This window comes from Enhydra lutris, unplaced genomic scaffold, assembly GCF_002288905.1.
Source record: "Enhydra lutris kenyoni isolate GAN:26980312 unplaced genomic scaffold, ASM228890v2 scaffoldscaffold4, whole genome shotgun sequence".
Taxonomy (NCBI): Eukaryota; Metazoa; Chordata; class Mammalia; order Carnivora; family Mustelidae; genus Enhydra; species Enhydra lutris.
This window is the reverse complement of record NW_019154088.1, coordinates 7,510,717-7,533,662: the sequence shown is the minus strand read 5'-3', so window position 1 is coordinate 7,533,662 and position 22,946 is coordinate 7,510,717. Positions and strand designations below refer to the sequence as shown.

The following is a 22,946-nucleotide window of genomic DNA, read 5'->3' as shown; positions in this document are numbered from 1 at the left end:
TCTTGTTTTGTCAACAGCAACATCACTTCTCATTTTCTTTGGTAACTGACTTGCCTTTTTACTGACCATTTGTGAATTTCTGTCTAAGGATTATAATGTAAAAGAAATGCAAGGAAAAAACAAGTGTACAGATTATAAAGGGTTTTTTTTTTTATACGTAATGTAAGCTTTCTTTGTGTAATATTTATATGATAAAAGACATTAGGATCCCTACCACATAGCTGTCTTGTGTTTCTTCTAGTTCATGAATATGTAGAAGCTTCTCCAGAATTTCTACTAAAATCCAAGCTGATACCACTTCCCTATTCTATTAACCAAACTGGGTTTTCCTGGAAGGAAAAGCAAAGCAACTAATTATTCATTTAAGTTATTCTAAATCTTCTTATAACATGAAGTAACAGTACAGAAATTTTCAACCTTTTCCTTTCTTACTGCATAAGGACTTACAGCAATCTCCAAATATTAAGCCTATAAATACTTAAGAATGGAGACAAATGTAAGGTTGTCTTTCTGTGGCTTTCGTCTTTAATTCAACAGTTCTAAGAAAACTAGCAAGTTTAGAACTTTGAAGTTGTATGTGAAATTGGTTCACTGAAATACAGTTCAGTCCAGTGTAGACCACCCGGAGCAATTCATTTGTGTTCATGACTACTTAGAGTGATTAAGAGGTAGCTATGACTTCCTCTTATTCCCAGCCAACTTTTGTTTAACCTAACCAATGAGGAGTGGGGGTAAATTCAATCATTCAAATTCACTATGGAATGCATTCTGGTACATTCAGATGTGGGTGATTTTTCATTTTGGCAATTCCTAACACTTCATACAAATTAAGTCACACTGACAACCTGACCCGAAGGAGAGATTAAACTGCCTCCTTTCTTCCATCCCCAGATTCCGTCCCAAATTAATCTAGCCTGTGCTCCTTATAAGGTATAATCTCATTGCTCAGAAGATTCCCTGGTCACAAATCTTTTTTGGGTCACCATACCTTCTCTTGACATAAATATAGGTAATTAAGCGTTCTTGTTTGAAAGGTTTTTTTCTCTTTAGTGAACCAAGATTTCCCTGATCTGCAGAACACAAGGCCATAGGTTCAAAGAAAACACCTGGTCCCTTCTTCTACTGAGCTATGTGTAAAATGGATGGGGACACATATTCTTTATAAGGTCCAGGTAAGAGGTTAGTTACTTTAATCCAGAATCTCTCAGTTAAGTCATGTCTGTAGGTGCTATTAAGATACCAAAGGCTAGACTAAGGCAGGGAGGAAAAAAAGGGGGGGGGATAAATGAGGTAATAGGGGAAAATGAAACTGAGATCCAGGCAAAAAGGAATGAAGAGGAGGCCCATAAAAAAGTTTAGATTGTAGGAAACTGTAAAGTACCATTCATCATACTCTGCATTTGTACTGCACTCAATTTATAAAACATTTTCCCATTATGGCTATTGATATCAAAGCCCCAAACTGCCTACTGTTAGTCTAGATACTGCTTAGCACACTCTTCTACAAAACAATTTTTTCTTAAAAAAGAACATCATGAAAATCCTACCTTCCAGGGAAGCATAAGATATTAGGGTCTAGATCACCCTGTTTTTTATTTGAGTGAAGTTTATAGGAATATATAAATAGGAGTGGTTCCAGCTCCAATAGGATTCCAGGAATGATAAAATCAGGTAAGATTTACAGTGAGTACAGTGGGTAACTCAACAGCACTCCTATGAAGTTACGAGGAAACCTTACAGAAATGGATAAATGAATGTTTCTGCCATTGTTTACCATAAACCTTTAGTGATGAAAGCAGTTGTAAACCCCTTCTATATCAGCAACTATACTCCAGTAGTCTTTAATTACATACTTTTAAAAATTATTTATTTTTCAAAGTTCATAGCTATTGAAAAGAATCCTTTTTTCCCAACTATCACAAATGAAATTAAGTATCTTCATTAAATATAAACACATTTTTAAAATCTATTTTACAAATAATCTAAAGTTTGTTTTCCTATCCTGAACAAATTCCTTTAAAGAGTTAGCTTGAAAAATACATGGCAAAGACTGCAGTATATACACAATATTTAAAGTTTTAACATTATTTTAGATTTCACTACAGGGTTTACTATATAAAGCAAAACAAAACAACAACAATGAAACTGCCAAATATCAAATACCATGTGTCCACTGGTAAACATCTTTCTATCTGTTGAGTTTGCTAGATCACAAAAAGTTGTTACGCACAGGTCAACCAAGAGCCCACACTGGGATACACATTTTACAGTGGGAACGAAAAAGTGTGTGTATCTTATCTAACTCTCTATACTAAGAGAAAAATGCGTTACTTGGCCCACTTCACAACAAGCCCTCAATAAATGGTACTTGTACTCAGGTCTTTATGAAACGATCTGAGAAGAGTGCAAGTGTCACCATTCCTCATCTGACAAATGAGGACAAATCAATCCTTGAGAACTATGGTCATTTCAGCCCACAGTACCCCGTGGGTTAGTGCCATGATTGAAATTCACAACTCTTGATCTCCAAACCTGCTCCAACCACCAAATCACATGTAACCATTCCCTGACTCTGTTTCCCAAATTGAGCTATGAATCAGAATTTCCAAGGGATGCCGAGATCCTACCTCTGATGGACTGACACTGGCAATTACTGCCCTAATCCTGAGCAATGTAGCTCAGCCTGCTTTTAATATTCAAACACCTAAGGTGATGGCACAAATGATGAAGAGACGGGTTTATATGATGAATATTTTTTACATCACCATGTAAAATTATTACTTGTCCTCATCCCTTTAGAGTAATTCTGACCTCGGTCTTTAACTTTGCTTTCTTAAACAAAATCACAGATTTCAAATCCACCTGGAAAATAAATCAAATATGCATAGCAAAAAGTAGGCTTAAGCTTCAGTTAATGGACCTTTAACAGAAACCCTGGTCAGAGGAATTGCTGCCTATAAAAGAACAAACAAGTCATGACAACTATCTATTGAACACAACTATTAGATCAGTCCCATTCCCTATTTCATAAAGTATAATAATCAAATACAAAACACAGCCACAGGAATACAGATGAGGCAATAGTCTATATTCCTTTCCATTACAAGTTGGGTAATTTATGTTTCAAACCTGAATAAAATACAGGTAACAATCTAAATTCAATCATGACAATAAAATACTTTCCATTTTCCAAGTATGATGGTAATAAATATTTACATTTTTAAAAATAATTTTTGCTCATTTTTTGTTTTTTAAAAAGACATGCTCAAGGGTACACAGAATATGGAAAAATCATCACTCTAAGAGATCAAATGGTAGTATAAAACAATGCTCTTACAGATTAACCCAATTCAAGAATGGTATAGGGAATCTAACATGGTGTTTACTTCAAAAATGACATTCAAGTATGTTATCTAGAACACTACAGCTAATGTCTCTGCCAAGAAGTAAGCACTGCTATCTAATTTTGGTAGATTTTAATATCTTCTATATCCACCACCACCTCCTCCATATGGATCTCCATAACCTCTTCCACCATAGCCCCCTCTTCCACCATAGCCCCCTCCTCTTCCACCATAATCTCCCCTCCCCCCATAATCTCCTCTGCCTTGGAAACCTCCTCCTCTACCACCCCCTCCCCCGCTTCCTCCCCACCCTCCTCCTCCACCACCACCTCCTCCACCACCTCCCCAACCTCCCCCACCTCCCCAACCACCTCTTCCACCCCCACCACCTCCTCGACCACCCCCACCACCTCCACCACCCCAACCACCCCTTCCGCCGCCATCTTGTCTCTTTTGCCAAGGGGGCATTTCAGGGGGTGGTGGTTCAATTTCATTCGGCCGTCCTCCTCTGTCAGGCACCCTTCCCATCAACACCTGTGTGAAGAAACACTGTCTTTCAGTTCCTAATATTTTAGAACTTACAATTTATATAAAGGATTCAAGTGATATTGAACTTATTGTTCTAATAAAGAAACAGAAGCCAAATATTTAAGGACATGAAAGCATCAGACAAGCAGCATGAATTAATAATGAAAATAGAAATGTAATGTATGACAAATTCCTCACAGTGTGGACTACTTTTAAACAAGCCAGCGAAGGGAAGCCTGGGTGGCTCAAGGCGGTTAAGCATCTGCCTTCGACTCAGGTCATGATCCCAGGGTCCTGGGATTGATTCCCATATCGGCCTCCTTGCTCAGTGGGAGCCTGCTTCTCCCTCTGCCTGCTGCTCCCCCTCTTGTGCTTTCTCTGACAAAATTTTTTTAAAAATTAAAAAAAAATCTGGGGAATATTGCTGAAACTTAAGGGCTTGTTAATTTTCTCTTGCTCAAGTTTGTTTCCAAATTCTGTAACAAATGCAGTACCCACCATACTAAAACATTTTTAGCAAAATAATTTCAATATACATAAATTATATACCCTATATTCATGAACTTTGTATCTATTTATACACAACTCTGGACTTTCCACTGCCATTCATTTGGTCATGGATTATCCAATAAAAAAGTCTATTCCTAAACACATGTTATTTTAAAAGTGTTAAGTATATATGGTAACATGTGAATTTAATGAGATGTTAGAGATGAATAGGACTATAATCCAAGGTTATTTCTCTAAAGATACAGGGATTCTCAATGAACTATTCCTTTCTTATGAAACTTAAGCTCACGAATTTTCAATGATGATACTAGATACTATATTATCATAGAGAAAATAAAGTTTCGATAGGCTCTCTTAACCATGCTTCACAATACTTGAAGGATAAGCCAGGAAGAGTTTGATTTTAAGTCCCCAGCCTTCTGTAGAAAGGGGCTACTTTATATGCCCATAAATACAGACAGTGCTAACAAAGAAAGCTAGGAGACTAGCTTCCTGCTCGTCTCTTTCAGGAAAGAAGGTAAAACAGTAACTGCCTCAACCAAAATGACCTACAAATCGGTTTGATTCTACTTCCATTGATCCTCTAATCAAAACCATTTTTTAGTAATTTATGTCATAAATTAAAGACAAAAAGTACAACATCCTTACTGTGGGGCAATGTTGGAAGAATGCAAACATTCTCTTCAAGTCACCAATAATATGTCCTAATTACCAAATGCAAAAAACCCAGCTTTTCTTGGTGGTTATTTTCACTGGTCTCTCCACAAAACAAAGGTGCTATGTTGGTGACCACATGGGGACACTGCTCCAAGAACTGATAAAATTGCCTTCAAATAGACTACAAATTATAAATTTGGAAAAGAGATGGGCAATGTCACTTAAAGTAGAACTCTTGATCCCATTAGACTAGATCATGACCTGATATAAGATACTAAGTAACATATTTAAAGACGGAATAGTCTCAAAAGGCAGAGGAGGCTGATCTAAAATAGAAGAGGGAGGAACAAACACTGGTGACTAACTTAGCAATAATCAACAAGTCAACTTTATACACCACCACCCCAACAGCAAGATATACTTTATCAAGTACACTTTTTTTGCTGAGTAACAATGTTTCAAAATTGCCCAAATCTCTTCTTTTTGCTCCAAATACATAAAGTGCTCTAAGATGCTCTAAAGTGCTATACAGAGTCCATGCCAGTCAAACTGACAAATCTAGATTATCGCCATCGCTGCTGTTGTAAAAGATTCAATCTCTTTGAGCTTGTTTTAAAGCAATGTTGGAGAAATGGATCTATACTCTTCATCAGAAAATGGAACCTCCAAAAGATTCACTAACCTACCCAAGGTCTATGTAAATGACAGAACTGGAATATGAATCCAGACCTATAGGTCTCCAAAGCATGTACTCTTCCTTTACACCAAGGATATAAGGAACCTGTCAGTACCTGAAACAACTACTGCAGATTTTTACTGACAAAAAATAAATACATTCTTGAAAAGAAGGCAAATAATTCCTGCTAAAGTTACTGATAAAATCAATTCTTAATTACTCTAATTCAAATAAAACTGTGGTTTGATTTATGAACACGGAGATTCAAATGAACATGCACAAGCAAAACTAAGCCTGGATAAACTGAAATAATTTTGCCACTTTCTGTTCTAGAAGTTTACCAGGGTGTAAGAGAAAAATGGATTGAAATCAGTAAAAACATCAAATGAAGATATAAATTCATTCTCCACTATACTGAAAGAAAAACCAACCTTATTAATGGCACATGCCGTCTTCTCTCGGCTGGAGCCACTACTTGTTCTAATGATCTTGGACAGATCTTCACGAGCAGCAAGCAGATGTGCCAGTGTAATCGTTGTCTTGGGTGATAAAGCATAACGCTTAGGCTGGTAAATTCTTGCTATGTCATCTGTTTTTACCTAAATAACCAAAGATAGAGGAAAAAAGAGCCAAAGAACATTTCAATAAAAGAACAATGGCAATCATCATCTTCAGAAAGAATAAAGAATAAAGAGATAATGAAAGAAGAAACAGAAAATAAAATATTTAAATCTCATCATTTGTATGCAGAATGAAAAAAACAGACCAACAGGTGCCAAAAAATACATAATTACCAATAACAAGTCATTAAAAAATAACACACAAAAAAGATTCCATCAGTACTAGCTAACAAAAAAATACTTAAAAATAGCTTTAACCAAAAACACATATAGGACCTTTAAGAAGGAAACATTAGTAAGGTTTTTAAAAACAAAAAGAAAACTTGAATGAATCGAGAGAAATGCCAAGCTTCTAGATAGGGACATTGAGTATTGTCATTTTCCCCCCAAATTAACTTACAGATTTACTGTAATACTAATGGAATTTTTTTTTAGAGGATGGAGGGGGGAAAAAAAGGCATCTAAAGTTATCCAGAAGCTAAATATGTAATTATAACTTAAAGAATTTTGAAAAAGAAGAGTTCTACCAGATATTATTATGTAATATGAAATCATCATCACTGTCTTAACAGTTAACATTCCTTGAGTACTTAGTAAATGTGCCAGGATACGGTCCACTTAATAGTCATTTCCTTAATCCTTAAAACATCCTTTTAGAGTGGTTGTTTTTATTATCCCTTTTTGCAGACAGAAAAAGAAATGAGACCTGGAAAGCTTAAACAATTTCCCCAAAACACACAGAGTCCCAGTTTTGTCTACTAATTAGAGGTTCTAGTTGACTCCCAGGCAAAGGTATAGATAACAATATAATATCCTACCTCAGTCTAATTAAATGGAACTTGGCAGAAAAAATAAACAGATGAAAAAAACAGGTGATTAAAATCCAGAGCTTCATAAATATATGAATGCAATAAATGATAGAGGAGACATCAAACATCAGTGAGAAATGGATAGGACGTAAAAAAAAAAATCAGTGAGAAAAGGGATGGACTAATTTTTAAATGGTGTTGGATGGAATGAGCTGCTATTTATTAAAAAAAAAAAAAAGGAACAATGAGGCACACCATATAGCAAAGAGAAATTCCAAATATAATAAAGAGTTCATTGTTTAAGGTTTAATTTTAAATTGAAAAACTTAACTACATTACAAAAATTAAAATTTCTATACATCAAAAACATAAAACAAAAAAACTGATAAAAATATTTTAAACAAATAAAGCAAACAGCTAACTTCCTTAATATATAAAAAGCTCAATCAAAAGGAAAATAGGAAGATCCTAAGGGGATAAAAAGAAAAGACGCAAAAAGAAATTTCGAAACAAGAGGAAACTCAAAGAACTAATAATCTTATGAAAAAAGGTTGAACTTTACTTAAAACAATTTAGTCTTTTAACCATCAAGTTAGCAATCAAACTGTTTAATATTCTAAATATTAAAGAAGCTAAAGAAAGGACAAAATTTTATTTACCCTATTGGTAGGAGTTTAAATTTATAAAAACTTCCCAGAAAACAATTTGGCCATGGGAAACAAGACCATTAAGAGTCATAACCTCTGACAAAGTAAATTTCCACTTAGGAATCCACCGTAAGAATATAGCTTACAATTTACAAATAAAAGTTACATGCATTAATATTCCTAGTAGTAGTTAATACAGGAAAAAATGTTTAAAATAAGAAATTATGGCATCATTATATGATAAAATATAATGCAGTCATAAACAGGATACTGAAAGGAAGTACTGCTACATTCAGTAACAATGGTAAACCTTGAAAGCATTATGCTAAGCTATCAGACATAAAATGCCACATACTATATGATTCCACTTACATGAACTGTCAGAATAGGTAATCCAGAAAGAAAGAAGCAGATCACAGTGGTAGCTGTCAGGGAAGGGAGATAGGGAGTATTGGGAATGACTGCTAATGAGTACATGTTTCTTTTTAGGGTGATGGAAATGTTTTGGAATTAGACAATAGTAATGGTTACAAAAATACAGTGAATTTACCAAAAACCACCCAACTGTGCACTTTAAGATGGCAAATTTTATTGCAAAAAAAATTAAAAATTAATTTTTTAAAAGATTTTCTATTTATTTGAGAGAGTGAGAGAGCGTGTGCACAAGTGGACGAGAGGCAGGCAGAGGAAGAGGGAGAAGCAGGCTCCCAGCTGAGCAGGGAGCCCGACATGGGACTCGATCCCAGGACCCCGGGATCATGGCCTGAGCCAAAGTCGACGCTTAACTGACTGAGCCACCCAGGCGCTCCCTAAAAATTAACTTTAAAAAGAATATTAAAACCTTTAGAGGTATGGGACAATGATCATAATACAGTGGGGAAAAAAAGTAAACTATATAATTATACTCAGTCTTATCTCAATACTAGCAAAATGAAGAAATCAGACTAATAAACATATAATCTTTCCAAAGGTCAATTCTAGAGTATGCATCAAAACATTATAATCTATTTATACATACCGTTTCATCAAGAAATTCCATTTTAAGAATACATCATGGAAATGAACAAAAATTTAACTGCTGAGCATATCATTAGAGGGTCAGACAAAATTAAAGAAAACCTCAGTATCAATACAGTATACTTATATGATAAAATATTCTACAAAGAATTTAAACGCTGTAGAACAATATTTTATGAGTCATTCAACAATCTCAGACACATGAAATGGGGTGAAATGACAACGATATATTAAATTTAACAAGAAAACTCGTGTATAATTGCATGTATTCATATAATTAATTGGAAAGGATCAACTGAAAGGACAAAACTGACCTAAAATAGCCTAAGAAGAATTCTGAGAAATCATCCAGACTAAGGAATAAAGAACAAAAAGATAATTTTTGACCTAAACATGATGAAAAAAAGACCAAGATGAGAAGTTAATTATCAAGGTATTGCCTAAAGGCATTATTTTCTCAAAGTCCCCAAGTTTAAGGCTAGGAAAGAGTCAACATGTCTACAGTGTTTTAAATGGTGTTGGAATGAACTGTCCCTCTTAATGTTAAAACAACATAACAAAACTCATTTTGGATTTCTGGGTAAATTTAAGGACAATAGTGAAAACATCCTAAATTAGCATGTTAAGACACCTTTAATGCACTACATTTTGCAATTTTCCTTATATTCTCAAATTCCTTTTTCTCATTACAATTCTATCAGGTTAAGGGGTACCTGGGTGGCTCAGCCACTTAAGTGCCTGCCTTTGGCTCGGTCATGATCTCAGGGTCCTGGGATCAAGGCCTGCATCAGGCTCCCAGCTCAGCAAGGAGTCTGCTTCTCCCTCTGCCTCTGCTCTTCCACCCGACCCACACTCAGTCATGGGCACACTCTCCTTCTCTCTCTCTCAAATAAATAATCTTTAAAAAAAGAAAATTCTATCATATTAAACTGGAGACCCAATACATAAAGCAACTCCATTTAAAGTTACCAGAGGTGAATAAAATTGGTATCTCCCAAACATCTGAACTTTATTCCATTTCTTGAGGTCCCCAATCATGTCATCTACTTCTTTGTTAACTCACAGCTCTTAGAGTTGGGTACCTTGCATACAACAGTCACTCCAGTGACATGGACACACACACACACACACACACATACACATTTCTGGAGTTTATCCTGGCGCACATGGAGAACACAAACAGGCTTACCCCATTTGAGAAGCTGATTAGGTATGGTGGATACAGAGATCTTCTAAAAATGTTCTATACCTGATCATATAGGATACTGAAATGCTCATCCAGAACCAGGTACATCATAATGCCTGACACATATGAGGTGCTGAATAAATGTTTATTGAGAGAAAAGACATGAATGACAGTCTACAACTCTGCCTTATAGCTATTCGATTACCATGCTAAAATTTTTTTCTCAGAGGAGGGTTCAGACAGTGGCATAAGAGGATCCCGAAACTCACCTCCTCCCCTGGTCAAAACAAATACACAGATACACAGATACATGAGGAGTAATTCCCTCAGAAAAAGCTCTGAAAACTGAATAAATAGAGCCTCCACAAAGAGGAACTAAGAGGCAGCATCAAGAGAAGTAGGAGTGGCAGAGACCTCCTTTCACCCAAGGGGAAAAAAAAAACAAAAAACCCACACCAGCCACAGCCATCCACAGTTGGGAAAGAATCTCTAAAACATGGAATGTCTCCCTGAGGAGTGAAGGGTTAGAGCTCAACAGAGGCACTCCAAGAATTATATCCTGCACAAGAGAGATAAGCCCCCCAAAGTTAGACTTTGGAAACAGAGATTACAACCAGGAAAACCACTAAGCTACATAGAAGAGAAAATCTGTTCTTAAAGGGCTCACTGAACCCAGAACCCAAAGATAAAACACAGGTTGGAAAAGAACCCAGACCATGGGTAAACGTGTCCACTCTCTAGTCCTGGGGGTGCCTGGCAGGCACAGAGAGGCAGGCAATTGTTGAGATATACTCTAGGGATGGAAACACTGTTATGTGACAGTTTTGAGATCACATTCTACTTTGATAGTGTTGATGTTTGCAGGCACCATCTTGGAACTCTCAATCTAATGTGCTAATGCTCGCAGTGCTCCACTGAGAGCCTCATTCACAGGCAGACTCCCATAAATAATGGGAGTCCCATACACAGCTCACACAGACAATGCCCCTTGAGCAGGTGGCACTGGTGATCGAGAGGAAGTGCACTTCTGGACCCAGCAGGACATCACCTACATAAAGCCACAAAGTCCTTTAAGACTGGGAGAGGCAGCCAATTTGCCTAATACATACAGAGAGAGTCAGACAAAATGAGGAAACAGAGAAATACATTCCATATGAAATAAAAAACAAAACCCAGTAAAAGATCTTAATGAAACAGAAGTTATCTATCTGAAACAGTTCAAAGTAATGGGCATAAAGATGCTCATCAAACTCAGGAGAAAAACAGGTGAAGTGAGATTTTCAACAGTGTAAGACTGTACCAATCACAGCTGAAACACTCAATAAATGAAATAAAGAAGAGAGGAGGGAATCAAAAGCATATTAAATGAGAAGAACAGAGAGTGACCTGGAAGATACGGTAGTGGAAATCACCTGCTCACAACACAAAAAGCAAAAAGAATTTTTAAAAATGAGGATTGTTTAAGGGAACTCCAAGACATCAAATGTACCAATATTTGCATTATAGGGGTCCCAGAAGGAGAAAAGAGAAAAAAGAGAGGCAAAAAACTTATTTGAAACAATAATGGCTGTAAACTTCCCTAACCTGGGAACGAAAGGGACATCCAGGTCCAAGAGGCAATAAGAGTCTCAAACAAAGAGATCCATACCACAACATATAAGTAAAATATCAAAAGCTAAAGATAAGGAGAGAACTTTAAAGACAAGAGAAAAAACAACTAGTTATATACAAGGAAACTCCCATAAGTATATTCATAAGTATATTAGCTGATTTTTTTCAGCAAAATTCTTGCAGGCCAGAAAGGAGTGACATGATCTATTCAATGTGCTGAAAGGAAAACTTAAAACCAAGAATATCCAGCAGGGTTATCATTCAGAATTAGCAGGGAGGTAAGAATTTCCCAGACAAACAAAAGCTAACAGAGTTCATCAACACTACACAGATCTTATAAGAAATGTTAAAAGGATTCTTTAAGCAGAAATGAAAAGCCATGACTAGAAATAATATATAAAAGAAAAAAATCTCACTGGTAAAGGCAATTACCTAATTAAGGTAGTGGATCAACCATTTATAAAGCTAATATGAAGGCTAAAAGACAAAGGTAGTAAAATCAACTATAACTACAGTAATTAGTTAAGGATACATAAAATAAAATGATATAATGTACGATGCCAAAAACATACAATGTTGGTGGGGATGGGAAGTAAAAAATGTAGTGCTTTTAGTATGCATTCATCAACTCATTCCAAGTGACCATCAGCTTAAAACAGACCATTATATACACAGGTTGTTATATATAAAACTCATGGTAACCAAAACCAAAAACCTACGATACACAAAAAATAAAGCAAAGAGAAGACAAACATAAGACTACAGAAGGGCATCAAACTACAAGGAAAGAGAGCAAGGCAAGAAGAAAAGACAGTGAAGAACTACAAAAATAACTGGAAAACAATTAACAAAATGGCAATTCTGGCAAAAATGGCAACACACATATCAATAATACTTAAAATGTTAATAAAATAAACTCCAGTCAAAACACACAGGATGGCTGAACAGATAAAAGAACAAGATCCATTTATATGCTGCCTATAAGAGACTTACTTCAGATCTAAAGATACACAGGGACTAAAAATAATGGAATAAAAAAAGGTATTACATTCAAATGGAAAAGGAAAGAAAGCTGGACACCACAAGTCCAAGTGTGGACTTGTATCAGACAAAACAGACTTTAAAACAAAGAACAGGGACACCTGGTTGGCTCAGTCAAGTAAGCAACTGCCTTCAGCTCAGGTCATGATCACAGGATCCTGGGATTGAGCCCCACATCGGGCTCCCTGCTCAGCAAGGAGCCTGCTTCTCCCTCTGCTGCTCTCTCTCTCTCTCTCAAATACATAAATAAAAAATCTTAAAAACAAAACAAAAACAAAGACCATAATGAAAGATAAACCGGGGTATTATATAACGAAAAGGGGGGATACCCAACAACAGGACATAACATTTGTAAATATTTATGAACCCAACACAGGAGCACCTAGATATATAAAGCAAATTAGCAGACATAAAAGGAGAAGTTGAGAGCAATACAGTAATAGTGGGGGACTTCAACACCCCACTTACAACTATGAATAGATCATCCAGACAGAAAAATCAACAAGGAAACATTGGCCTTAAAAAACACATTAGACCAAATGGACTTAAAAAATATACATAGAACATTCCATACAAAATCAGAATACATATTCTTTTCAAAGGTATGTGGAACATTCCTCAGGATAGAACAGATGATAAGCCACAAAACAAGTATCAATAAATTTAAGACTAAAATCATACCATCCATCTCTTTCAGCCACAACTGCACCAAACTAGAAATCAATTACAAGAAGAAAACTGGAAAAAACAAAATGTGGAAACCAAGCAACATGTATTAAACAACCAAAGAGTCAATGAAGAAATCATAGAGAAAACTTAAAAATACTGAGACGATGAAAATGGAAACATTCCAAAATCTATGGGATGCAAAAAAGCTGTTCTGAGAGGGAAGTCCATGGCAATACAGGCTTACCTGAAAAAACAAAAGAAACCTCAAATATGCTACACCTAAAGGAACTAGAAAAAGAACAACAACAAAGCCCAAAGCTAGCAGAAGAAAGGAAATAATATAGATCAGAACAGAAATAAATGCACTACAGACTTAAAAAAAAAAAAAGAAAGAAAAGACAATGAAACAATGAACTGATTCTCTGAAGATAAACAAAATTGACAAACCTTTAGTCAGACTCATCGAGGAAAAAAAGAAAGAGCCCAAACGGAATCAGAAATGAAAGAGAAGTTACAATCAATAGTACCAAAATACAAAGTGTCATAACAGACTATTATTGAACAACTACATGCCAATAAATTGGACAACTTAAAGAAACTAATAAATTCCTAGAAATGTACAATCTTCCAAGACTGAACCATGAAGAAACAGAAAATATGAATACACTGATTATTAGCAATGAAATTGAATCAGTCATCAAAAAACTCCCAACAACAAAAAACAAAAAACAAAAAAACTCCCAAGAAAAAAGAAGTCCAGGACCAAAGAGTGTCACAGCTAAGTTCTACCAAACACTTAAAGAAGAATTAATATCCTTCTCCAACTATTCCATAAAATTGAAGAGGACGGAATGCTTCCATACTCATTTTTAAAGGCCACCGTTCACCTGAAACCAGACAAGGACACTAACAAAAATAAATTACAGGCCAATATCCCTGATAAACATAGAATCAAGACTTCTCAACAGATGATTCGCAAAAGGAATTCAACAATACATTAAAAATACATAATCAAGTGGGATTTATTCTATAGATACAAGATGGTTTAACATCTGCAAATCAAATGTGATATACCACATTAGTGACATGAAGAATAAAAATCGTATGATCTGGGGCGCCTGGGTGGCTCAGTCATTAAGTGTCTGCCTTTGGCTTGGGTCATGATCCTGGGGTCCTGGGATCGAGCCCGGCATTGGGCTCCCTGCTCCGCAGGGGGCCTGCTTCCCCCTCTCCCACTCCCCCTGCTTGTATTCCTGCTCTCGCTCTCTCTCTCTCTGTCAAATAAATAAATAAAACCTTTTTAAAAAAAATTGTATGATCATCTCAATAGATGCAGAAAAAATATCTAACAAAATTCAGCATTTATTAATGATAAAAACTCTCAACTAAATGGGTAACGTACTTCAACATAATAAAAGCCATATATGACAAACCCATTGTAAACATCACACTCATCAGTGAAAAGCTGAAAGTTTTTCCTCTAGGATCAGGAACAGAACAAGAATGCCTAATTCTTGCTACTGTTACTCAACATTGTACTAGATGTGCTAGCCACAGGTATTAGGCAAAGGGAATAAAAAGGCATCCAAACTGAAAGTAAGAAGCAAAACTGTCATTATGTGTAGATGACAGGAGATTGCATACAGAAAACCCTAAGGACTCCACCAAAAAAACCTATTAAAACTAATAAATGAATTCAGTAAAGTTGAAGGATACAAAATTTATACACAGAAATCTGTTGTGTTTCTATATACTAATAATTATCTGAAAGAGTCATTAAGAAAATAATTCCATTTACAATTGCATAAAAACAAAACAAAACCTAGGAATAAATTTACTAAGGAATGAAAAGATCTGTACAATGAAAATTATAAGACACTGATGAAAGAAACTGAAGGCAATATAAATAAATGGAAAGATATACCATACTCAAGGATTAGAAGAATTAGTATTGTTAAAATGTCCATACTACTCAATACATACACAATGGAATATTATGCAGCCATCAAAAGAAAGGAACTCTTGCCATCTGCAACGACATGGATGGAACTAGAGGGTATTACACTGAGCGAAATAAGTCAGAGGAAGACAATTATCATATGATCTCTCTGATATGAGGAATCTGAGAAGTAGGGCAGGGAGTTGTGGGGGGTAGGGAAGGGAAAAATGAAGCAAGATGGGATCAGGAGGGAGACAAACCATAAGAGACTCCTAATCTCACAAAACAAACTGAGGGTTGCTTGGGGGTGGGGGGGTAGGGATAGGGCGGCTGGGTTATGGCCATTGGGGAGGGTATGTGCTATGCTGAGTGCTGTGAAATGGGTAAGCCTGACGATTAACAGACTTGTACCCCTGGGGCAAATAATACATTATATGTTAACAAAAATAATTTTTTTAAAATGTCCATACTACTCAAAGCAATCTAGAGATTCAATGCAATCTCTATAAAAACACCAATGGCATTTTTCACAGAACCAGACTACTACTACTAAAATAGTACTAAATTTCATATGCAACCAGAAAAGATACCAAATAGCAAAAGCAATTGTGAGAAAGAACAAAGCTGGACATATCACACTCCCTGATTATAAACTATGGTATTAGCACAAAAACCAGACAAATAGATCACCGTAACATAATAGAGAGCCCAAAAATAAACCCATGCTTATATGGTCAATTAACATACAATGGAGGCAAGAATATACAATGGGGAAAGGACAGTCTCTTCAATAAACGGTGCCAGGAAAACTGGACAGCTACATGCATAAGAATGAACCTGGACTACCTTATACATCATCCATAAAAATAAACTCAAAATGGATTAAAGATCTAAAATAAGAACTGAACCTATAAAATTCCTAAAAGAAAACAGTAAGCTCTTTGGGATCAGTTTTAGCAGGTTTTTTTTTTTTTTTGATCTGTCTCCTCAGGCAGAGACAGTAAAAGCAAAAAAATAAAATAAACAAATGAGACAACATTAAATAAGAAAGCTTATGCACAGCAAGGAAAACCAATAAAATTAAACAGCAACCTACTGAATATGAGAAGTTAATATGCAAATGATGTTACCAATAAAGGTTTAACATCCAAAAAATGTTAGATATAAAGTACTCATACAACTCAGTATCAAAAAACATTAGATTAAAAAATGGGCAGAAGACCTGAAAGACATACAGACAGCCAAGAGACACATGAAAATATGCTCAACATCACTCATCATCAGGGAAATACAAATCACCACCATGAGATATCACCTCACACCTGTCAGAATGGCTATTATCAGAAACACAAGAAACAAAAAGTGTTGGCAAGGATATGGAGAAAAGGGAACCCCCATGTACTATTGGTTGAAACATGAATTGTGTAGGCACTGTGGAAAACAGGATTCAGGGTCCTTAAAAAATTAAAAATAGGACCGATCCAGCAATACCACTTCTGGGTACTGACCCAAAGAAAACAAAAACACTAATTTGAAAAGATTATGCACTCCTATGTTCACTGTAGCATTATTTACAATAGCTAAGATTTGAAAGCAACCTAACAGCTCAGTGGACACTGACAGATGAATGGATACAAAAGATGTGCGGAGGCTGTCTGTGTATATATATACACACATATACACGAATAATGGATTATTATTCAGCTATATAAAAGAAAGAAGTCTTGTCATTTTTAACAACCTGGATGGATCTAGAGGGTATAATGCTAAGTGAATTAAGCCACACCAAGAGAAACACATTATGATTTCACTTACATGAAATATATATAACACATATGTGAAATCACGTAAATGTGAAATCACATACACGTGATTTCACATATATGAAATCTAAAAAGCAAACACACAGTTTTATTCAGTGTCTTGCTCTTAAACAGGAACAACCAAGAACTGTCCTGCATTTGAAGAAAACTACCATAAGAAAGAAACTAAGAGGGGCACCTGGGTGGCTAAGTGGGTTAAAGCCTCTGCCTTCAGCTCAGGTCGTGGTCCCAGGGTTTTGGGATCGAGCCCCGCATCAGGCTCTCTGCTCAGTGGGGAGCCTGCTTCCCCCCACCACCTGCCTCTCTGTCTGCCTCTGCCTACTTGTAATCTCTGTTTGTCAAATAAATGGGTGGAATCTTTAAGAAAAAAAAAAAAAAAAGGCAAGAAAAAACAAAATCCAGTAGAAGGAAGATGACACCCAAAGATGTGCATATCCTAATCCCTGGAACCTGTGAATATGTTACTTTGCAGACATAGATGTTATTAACTCAAACATTTCCAGATCGAGAGATTATCCTGTATTATCCAGGTGGGTCCACTATAATCATAGGAATACTTATAAGAGAGAAACAAAAGGTGATGTGACAAAAGAAACAGAGAGAGAGAGAGAATGGAAGATCTCACACTACTGGTTTTGAAGATAAGAGGATGAAATCAAGAGAAAGGTACACAGGTGGCATTTGGGAGCTAGGGAATACAAAGTAAACAGATTCTCTCCTGAAGCATCTGGGAGGAATGCTAACTTAACCTCGCTGAAGTTAACCTGGTTATTACCTTCATTTTAGGACTTCTGATCTCCAGAACTGTAAGAGAATTAATGTTTATTATTTAAGCCACTAAGTGTATGCTGATTTGTTACAGCAGCCATAGGAAACCAATACAAGACACCACATGAAGACAGAGACCACATAAGAACCAAGAAGATAACAAAAGCACCCTAGCACTCAGCAGAAGCCAGATATATGAGACAACCACCTTGAATATTCCAGCCTAGTCCAAGCACCAGCTTAACGAAGCTCCGTAAGTGAGCCCAGCTGATACAACGTGGGGCAGAGGAACTGCCAAGTCAATACAAAAAATGTAATAATGATGATGATGATGATGTTGTGATGATAAGAGGCACCAGATTTACCCTCCTACCTCAAACAACTAGCAAAGTGGACAACCTACACAAAGCAATGATTTTCAGACTCTAGACATCGAGGAGCACAAAACAGTAATCCCTGAAACAGGAGAAGCAAATGTGGTGAGCCCTATAAATGTCCCAGCTAACTGGAGAGTTTCTAAAATATGATGCAGAGTGGAGCAGAGTGCCCAGATGAAGCCTGGGTACAGATTAAAGGCATAAAATGGGAGTGATGGGAGACAGACAGCATTCCAGGACTATGTGAATATATTCATTATCTGGCCTCCAATGTCCTCTTCAACTAGAACACAGTTCACAGCCTTAGACACTTTTAAGAAGACTTGTTCTGGTATCTGTACTACCTGTACTTATTCCAATATTCTGCTTTCTTGACCAGTTGCTCATTCTATGTCACTGTCTCATATAATGTCCTTTTCTTTATGAATATCATTGCATAAATCACATCTAGGAGTTTAAAATAAATGTGAGAGATTTGGAGAGAAATTAAGGTATCTGCAGACAGAATTTACAAAAGACTAGGATCATTATATAAGACCAGCAGTTGGCCTGGGCATGTGCTTCAGACAGAATGGTCAGTGCAAATGTGGCAAGTTATACAATAAGAGACAAGACAGCCTGAAGAGCTGTCACAGAGTACCACCTACAGGACACAAATGGGAAAACAGTCTTACCTTTGCTCTATCAGACCAACCAAAGGACTGCACAGTCACATCTAACCGTTTCATTAGCATCCGCCGGCGACACTCATATTCACAAGAAAGCGCATCATTGATTCTTTCCAGTTGTTCCTAAAGAATTCAGAAACAAAAATCATAAACTTTACACTCTTTCTGGCATAGCCCAGAAAGAAAATTGAAAAACTGTACTCAATACTTCCTACTGATTCAAAAGATATTGTACTTGGTGACTACTTTCTGTTCCCATGAGACTTTATGGTAAAATTTTTTACATAATAAAGAGTATCTGATAGAACATTTATGATATTCAGAAGATAGTAAACATAAGAATTAAACTCTTACACTGGGAGACTTTACCTCACCTTCAAGCATGTTAAGTAAAATATCTACTTGCTAAATGGTCGACCAATAAAGAAAGAAAATACCCCAAATTTCTACCTTGTTGACTCTGAGCTACTAACCTTTTCAAATCACAACTATGCTAACATATTGGGTGATATACATACTCTTGGCCAAGCATTATTAAAACTACTTTACAATCTGACTGAAAAAATGTTATGACCTATTACTCTAGGATATCAATTCTCCAAAATAATACACACATGCTACCTACTGTAAAATTAGGTGTCCAATAACAAAATTAAGCCGTGTTCACTATTCTAATAAAGGGAAGGAGTTTACCGCTTGTTGCAGATTTAAGTCAATTTTCAGCAGTGGTTTTCCCACATGATTTTTCTGGACTTTTGAGAGTATATCTTTCACCTAAAAGTAAATATAGAAGATAGTGAAAATGTATATCTCCAATTTAAAACAATCTTATTCTTTCTTAAAATGTTGTTTTGAATGCCAAAAAATAAGTGAAATGTTAAAGTGAAGTAACTGAAATTCCCCTTCACATACCAAGAAAGAATATCACCACAATGTAGATTATCTTTTTCAAAGATGCATTAATTAATTCAAACTACAGCACAGCTCTCTTCCAGAGTAAGAAATAATATACACAGATGACTACAGAAGCAGCTGCTGAAAGGTTATACTATGAGAATCTGTATGGTCTTATGTGAAATAATTTTCGGAATTTCTCCTTGAAATGGCACATTCTTATGCATACTCTTATACACGGTACAATTCTAAGCATTCTGGTTTCACAGTTCAGCAAGACAACCTAGGAGAGCAATCCCTCCAAATTATAGTGACCACATATACACTTGGTTACTTTTACAAAGAAACACTTTTATTTTAGTGAACAAAATATCAGACATTTGTTTTTACTTTAGCAATATCACCCATTCCAATAATAATAATTTATCCCTAAGAAAAGGACTGAAAAATAATAGCCTAAGTTGGGCTCATGCTCCTATCTTAAGTAACTTTATCTAAAGAAACAATTTTAAAACCAAATGGTCTATCTACGGTTTCTTAGTTATAAGGTAACTAGGGAAAATAATCAAGAGATTTTTGAGGAATATGAAGCTTATTTAATGTTAGGGGCACTCTTCAGAAAAACAGTTAAAATTTTTGAACACAAAATTAGTTCAGAAACGTGGTGATGATGGCGAGTGACTGTAAATGGGCATAAGGTTTTTTTGAGGGTGATGGAAATGTTCTAAAATTCTATTCGGATGATGGTTGTGCCTCTAAATACACTAAACATAACTTAAAAATACTAAAATTGACCTACTTTAAATGAGTAGATTTGATATGTAAACTGTATCTTCAGAAAGCTATTTTTTAAAAATTAGCTTAGAAAGAACTTCTGCAAATGAGGAGCCCCAAAGCTTAAGCTTTCTTAGCCTCACAGCAAATATGCTTGTACAATGATCCAATTCTTACATATCATTAAGAATTTTTTTTTTAAGATTTTATTTATTTATTTAATTGATAGGGGGAGAGAGAGAGAGACAGTGAGAGAGGGAACACAAGCAGGGGGAGTGGAAGAGGGAGAAGCAGGCTTCCCGCTGAGCAGGGAGCCTGATGTGGGGCTCGATCCCAGGATCCTGGGATCATGACCTGAGCCAAAGGCAGATGCTTAATGACTGAGTCAGCCAGGAGCCCCAAGAATTATTTTCTTAAGATAGTCAACTTCTGTAGATTTCCCAAATATTGTATATAACTCCAACTTTAATCATTCCATGTATTACTAAAAGTATGATTTGTAACTCCTCACTCATGTAGGATTCTGAATGCATACTTACAACTTCTTACACATAATCACATTCAGCTCCTCTCTCAGGATTTCAACACTGGACAACAGTTTTAGTAAGTTTCAGAATTAAATCCAAATAGAGAGGGAGTTAAGAGCACAGACTCTGGAAGTTGCCTGTGTTCAAACCTCAGGTCTACCACTACTGCTCAGAAACATACTTGTCCCATTTATTAAATATTTCCTCATATGGCTATTGTAGAGAATAATAGTAACTACCTCATTATCTATAATGTGAGAAATAAGTGAGTTATTATATATAAACACTTAGAACAGTAAATGCTGTAGGTCTGTCATTATATTACTATAATTACATTAGATTCACATCTGAGCAGCTTCAAGTTAGAAAATAATAATTTTCTTTGCCGATGGTGACAGAGTATTCTAGACACATCACATGTACAATAAGGAAATTTTTGCTTCTGATAGGAACTGAATGGAGAAAAATATCTTTTAAAGTAGATATTTGGCCACAATGGCCAAGTAACAACTACCTTATAATTAACCTGCCAGCATCTGAACACAGGTATTATAGCCTACTTCAAGTAGGGAAACAAAAGGTTTGGGGTATTTTTAATACTAAATGAGACCCATAAAAGGGAAAAGCCTCTTTGGGATCAACATGTAGAGGCATGGGAAGATTAGAAAGAGCCTAGAAATCTGTCTCAATCTGAAATAATCCTAGACATTTTAGCCAATTCCATATCATTCTTAATCCAGATGAAAAGAGAAAATAAACATTGAAGAGTAACTTGTTAATTCCAAAACAATGTTTTTGAGCGATTCACAGTGTTATTCTTTGGTCTGCAGGTTTCACAAAAAAGAAAAAAATGTTTTTAAAATGGGGTTTTTTCATCTAAATGATACCAAAATTATCTTACATTCAATGAAGACAAATCTATTTTTTCAGTTCAAAAATTATCAAAGCAAAGCTATTTTATTCACGGATTTAGTATAACAGTGTGTCTAAAAATGGAGTTTACCTAGTACCTATTCTTGAGAGTGCAAGTGTTCTTTTCTTTTAAAATAAATCCTGTATTATTCCCCTAGAGGACTCCTAGAAACTAGGCTGGAATTTGGTGTGCAAGAGTAGCATTCTCTCTAATATGTGGCTCAACAGGGAAGAAGGGCAGGTAGTTTAATAACTGAAAAGAAATTTTCAAAAAAGTTTAAGGTGTACAGTTTGTGGTTGTTTTTAACTATATCAGGTAACTCATTCACTCATTCTCTATACAACAAACACTTACTAAACACCCATCCACCAGAAACTGCTTGCTCACTGCCAAAGACAACCATGCTACAATTCTGCATTAATATTTTTTTAAATGTAGTCTGCCTTTGACTTTGGAGGATTACTCTACTTCTTTCATTATACTACAACACAACTTTATTTAGGAAAGGGATCCTTTAACTTGCAAAGTGATTTCTAGCACAGAAAACTCTGGAAAGGCCTAAGGGCCCTCACTCATTAAGATCTGATTCCTGGGGCACCTGGGTGGCTCAGTGAGTTAAAGCCTCTGCCTTCAGCTCAGGTCATGATTTCGGGGTCCTGGGATCGAGCCCTGCACCGGGCTCTCTGCTCAGCAGGGAGCCCGTTTCCCCCTCTCTCTCTCTGCCTGCCTCTCTGCCTACTTGCGATCTCTGTCTGTCAAACAAATAAATAAAATCTTTAAAAAAAAAAAAAAGATCTGATTCCTGAATATTAGCTATAGGTAAATTAAATCACATGCATATTAATTCAAAACCCAAAATTTGGTTTACAGGAAGATACACTTCTCCAGAAATAGAATGTATCTTAAAGGAAATATTTTCATTTTTAATGCAACATTTACATGTTAGCA

General features: G+C 35.9%; 1 protein-coding gene across 1 annotated transcript in view; it reads right to left on the bottom strand.

Annotated features, from left to right (window-relative positions):
• Window positions 1-1,843: 1,843 nt before the first annotated feature.
• The window catches only part of LOC111140725 (family with sequence similarity 98 member B), a 36,841-nt gene continuing 15,738 nt past the window's right edge, over window positions 1,844-22,946 (bottom strand). The window contains exons 5-8 of the mRNA XM_022492941.1: window positions 19,584-19,664; window positions 18,897-19,013; window positions 6,147-6,314; window positions 1,844-3,878 (exon numbers count right to left, since the gene is read on the bottom strand). Of these exons, the coding sequence (XP_022348649.1) occupies window positions 3,477-3,878; window positions 6,147-6,314; window positions 18,897-19,013; window positions 19,584-19,664 (768 nt within the window). The 3' untranslated portion in view covers window positions 1,844-3,476. The remainder of the gene's footprint in view (window positions 3,879-6,146; window positions 6,315-18,896; window positions 19,014-19,583; window positions 19,665-22,946) is intronic.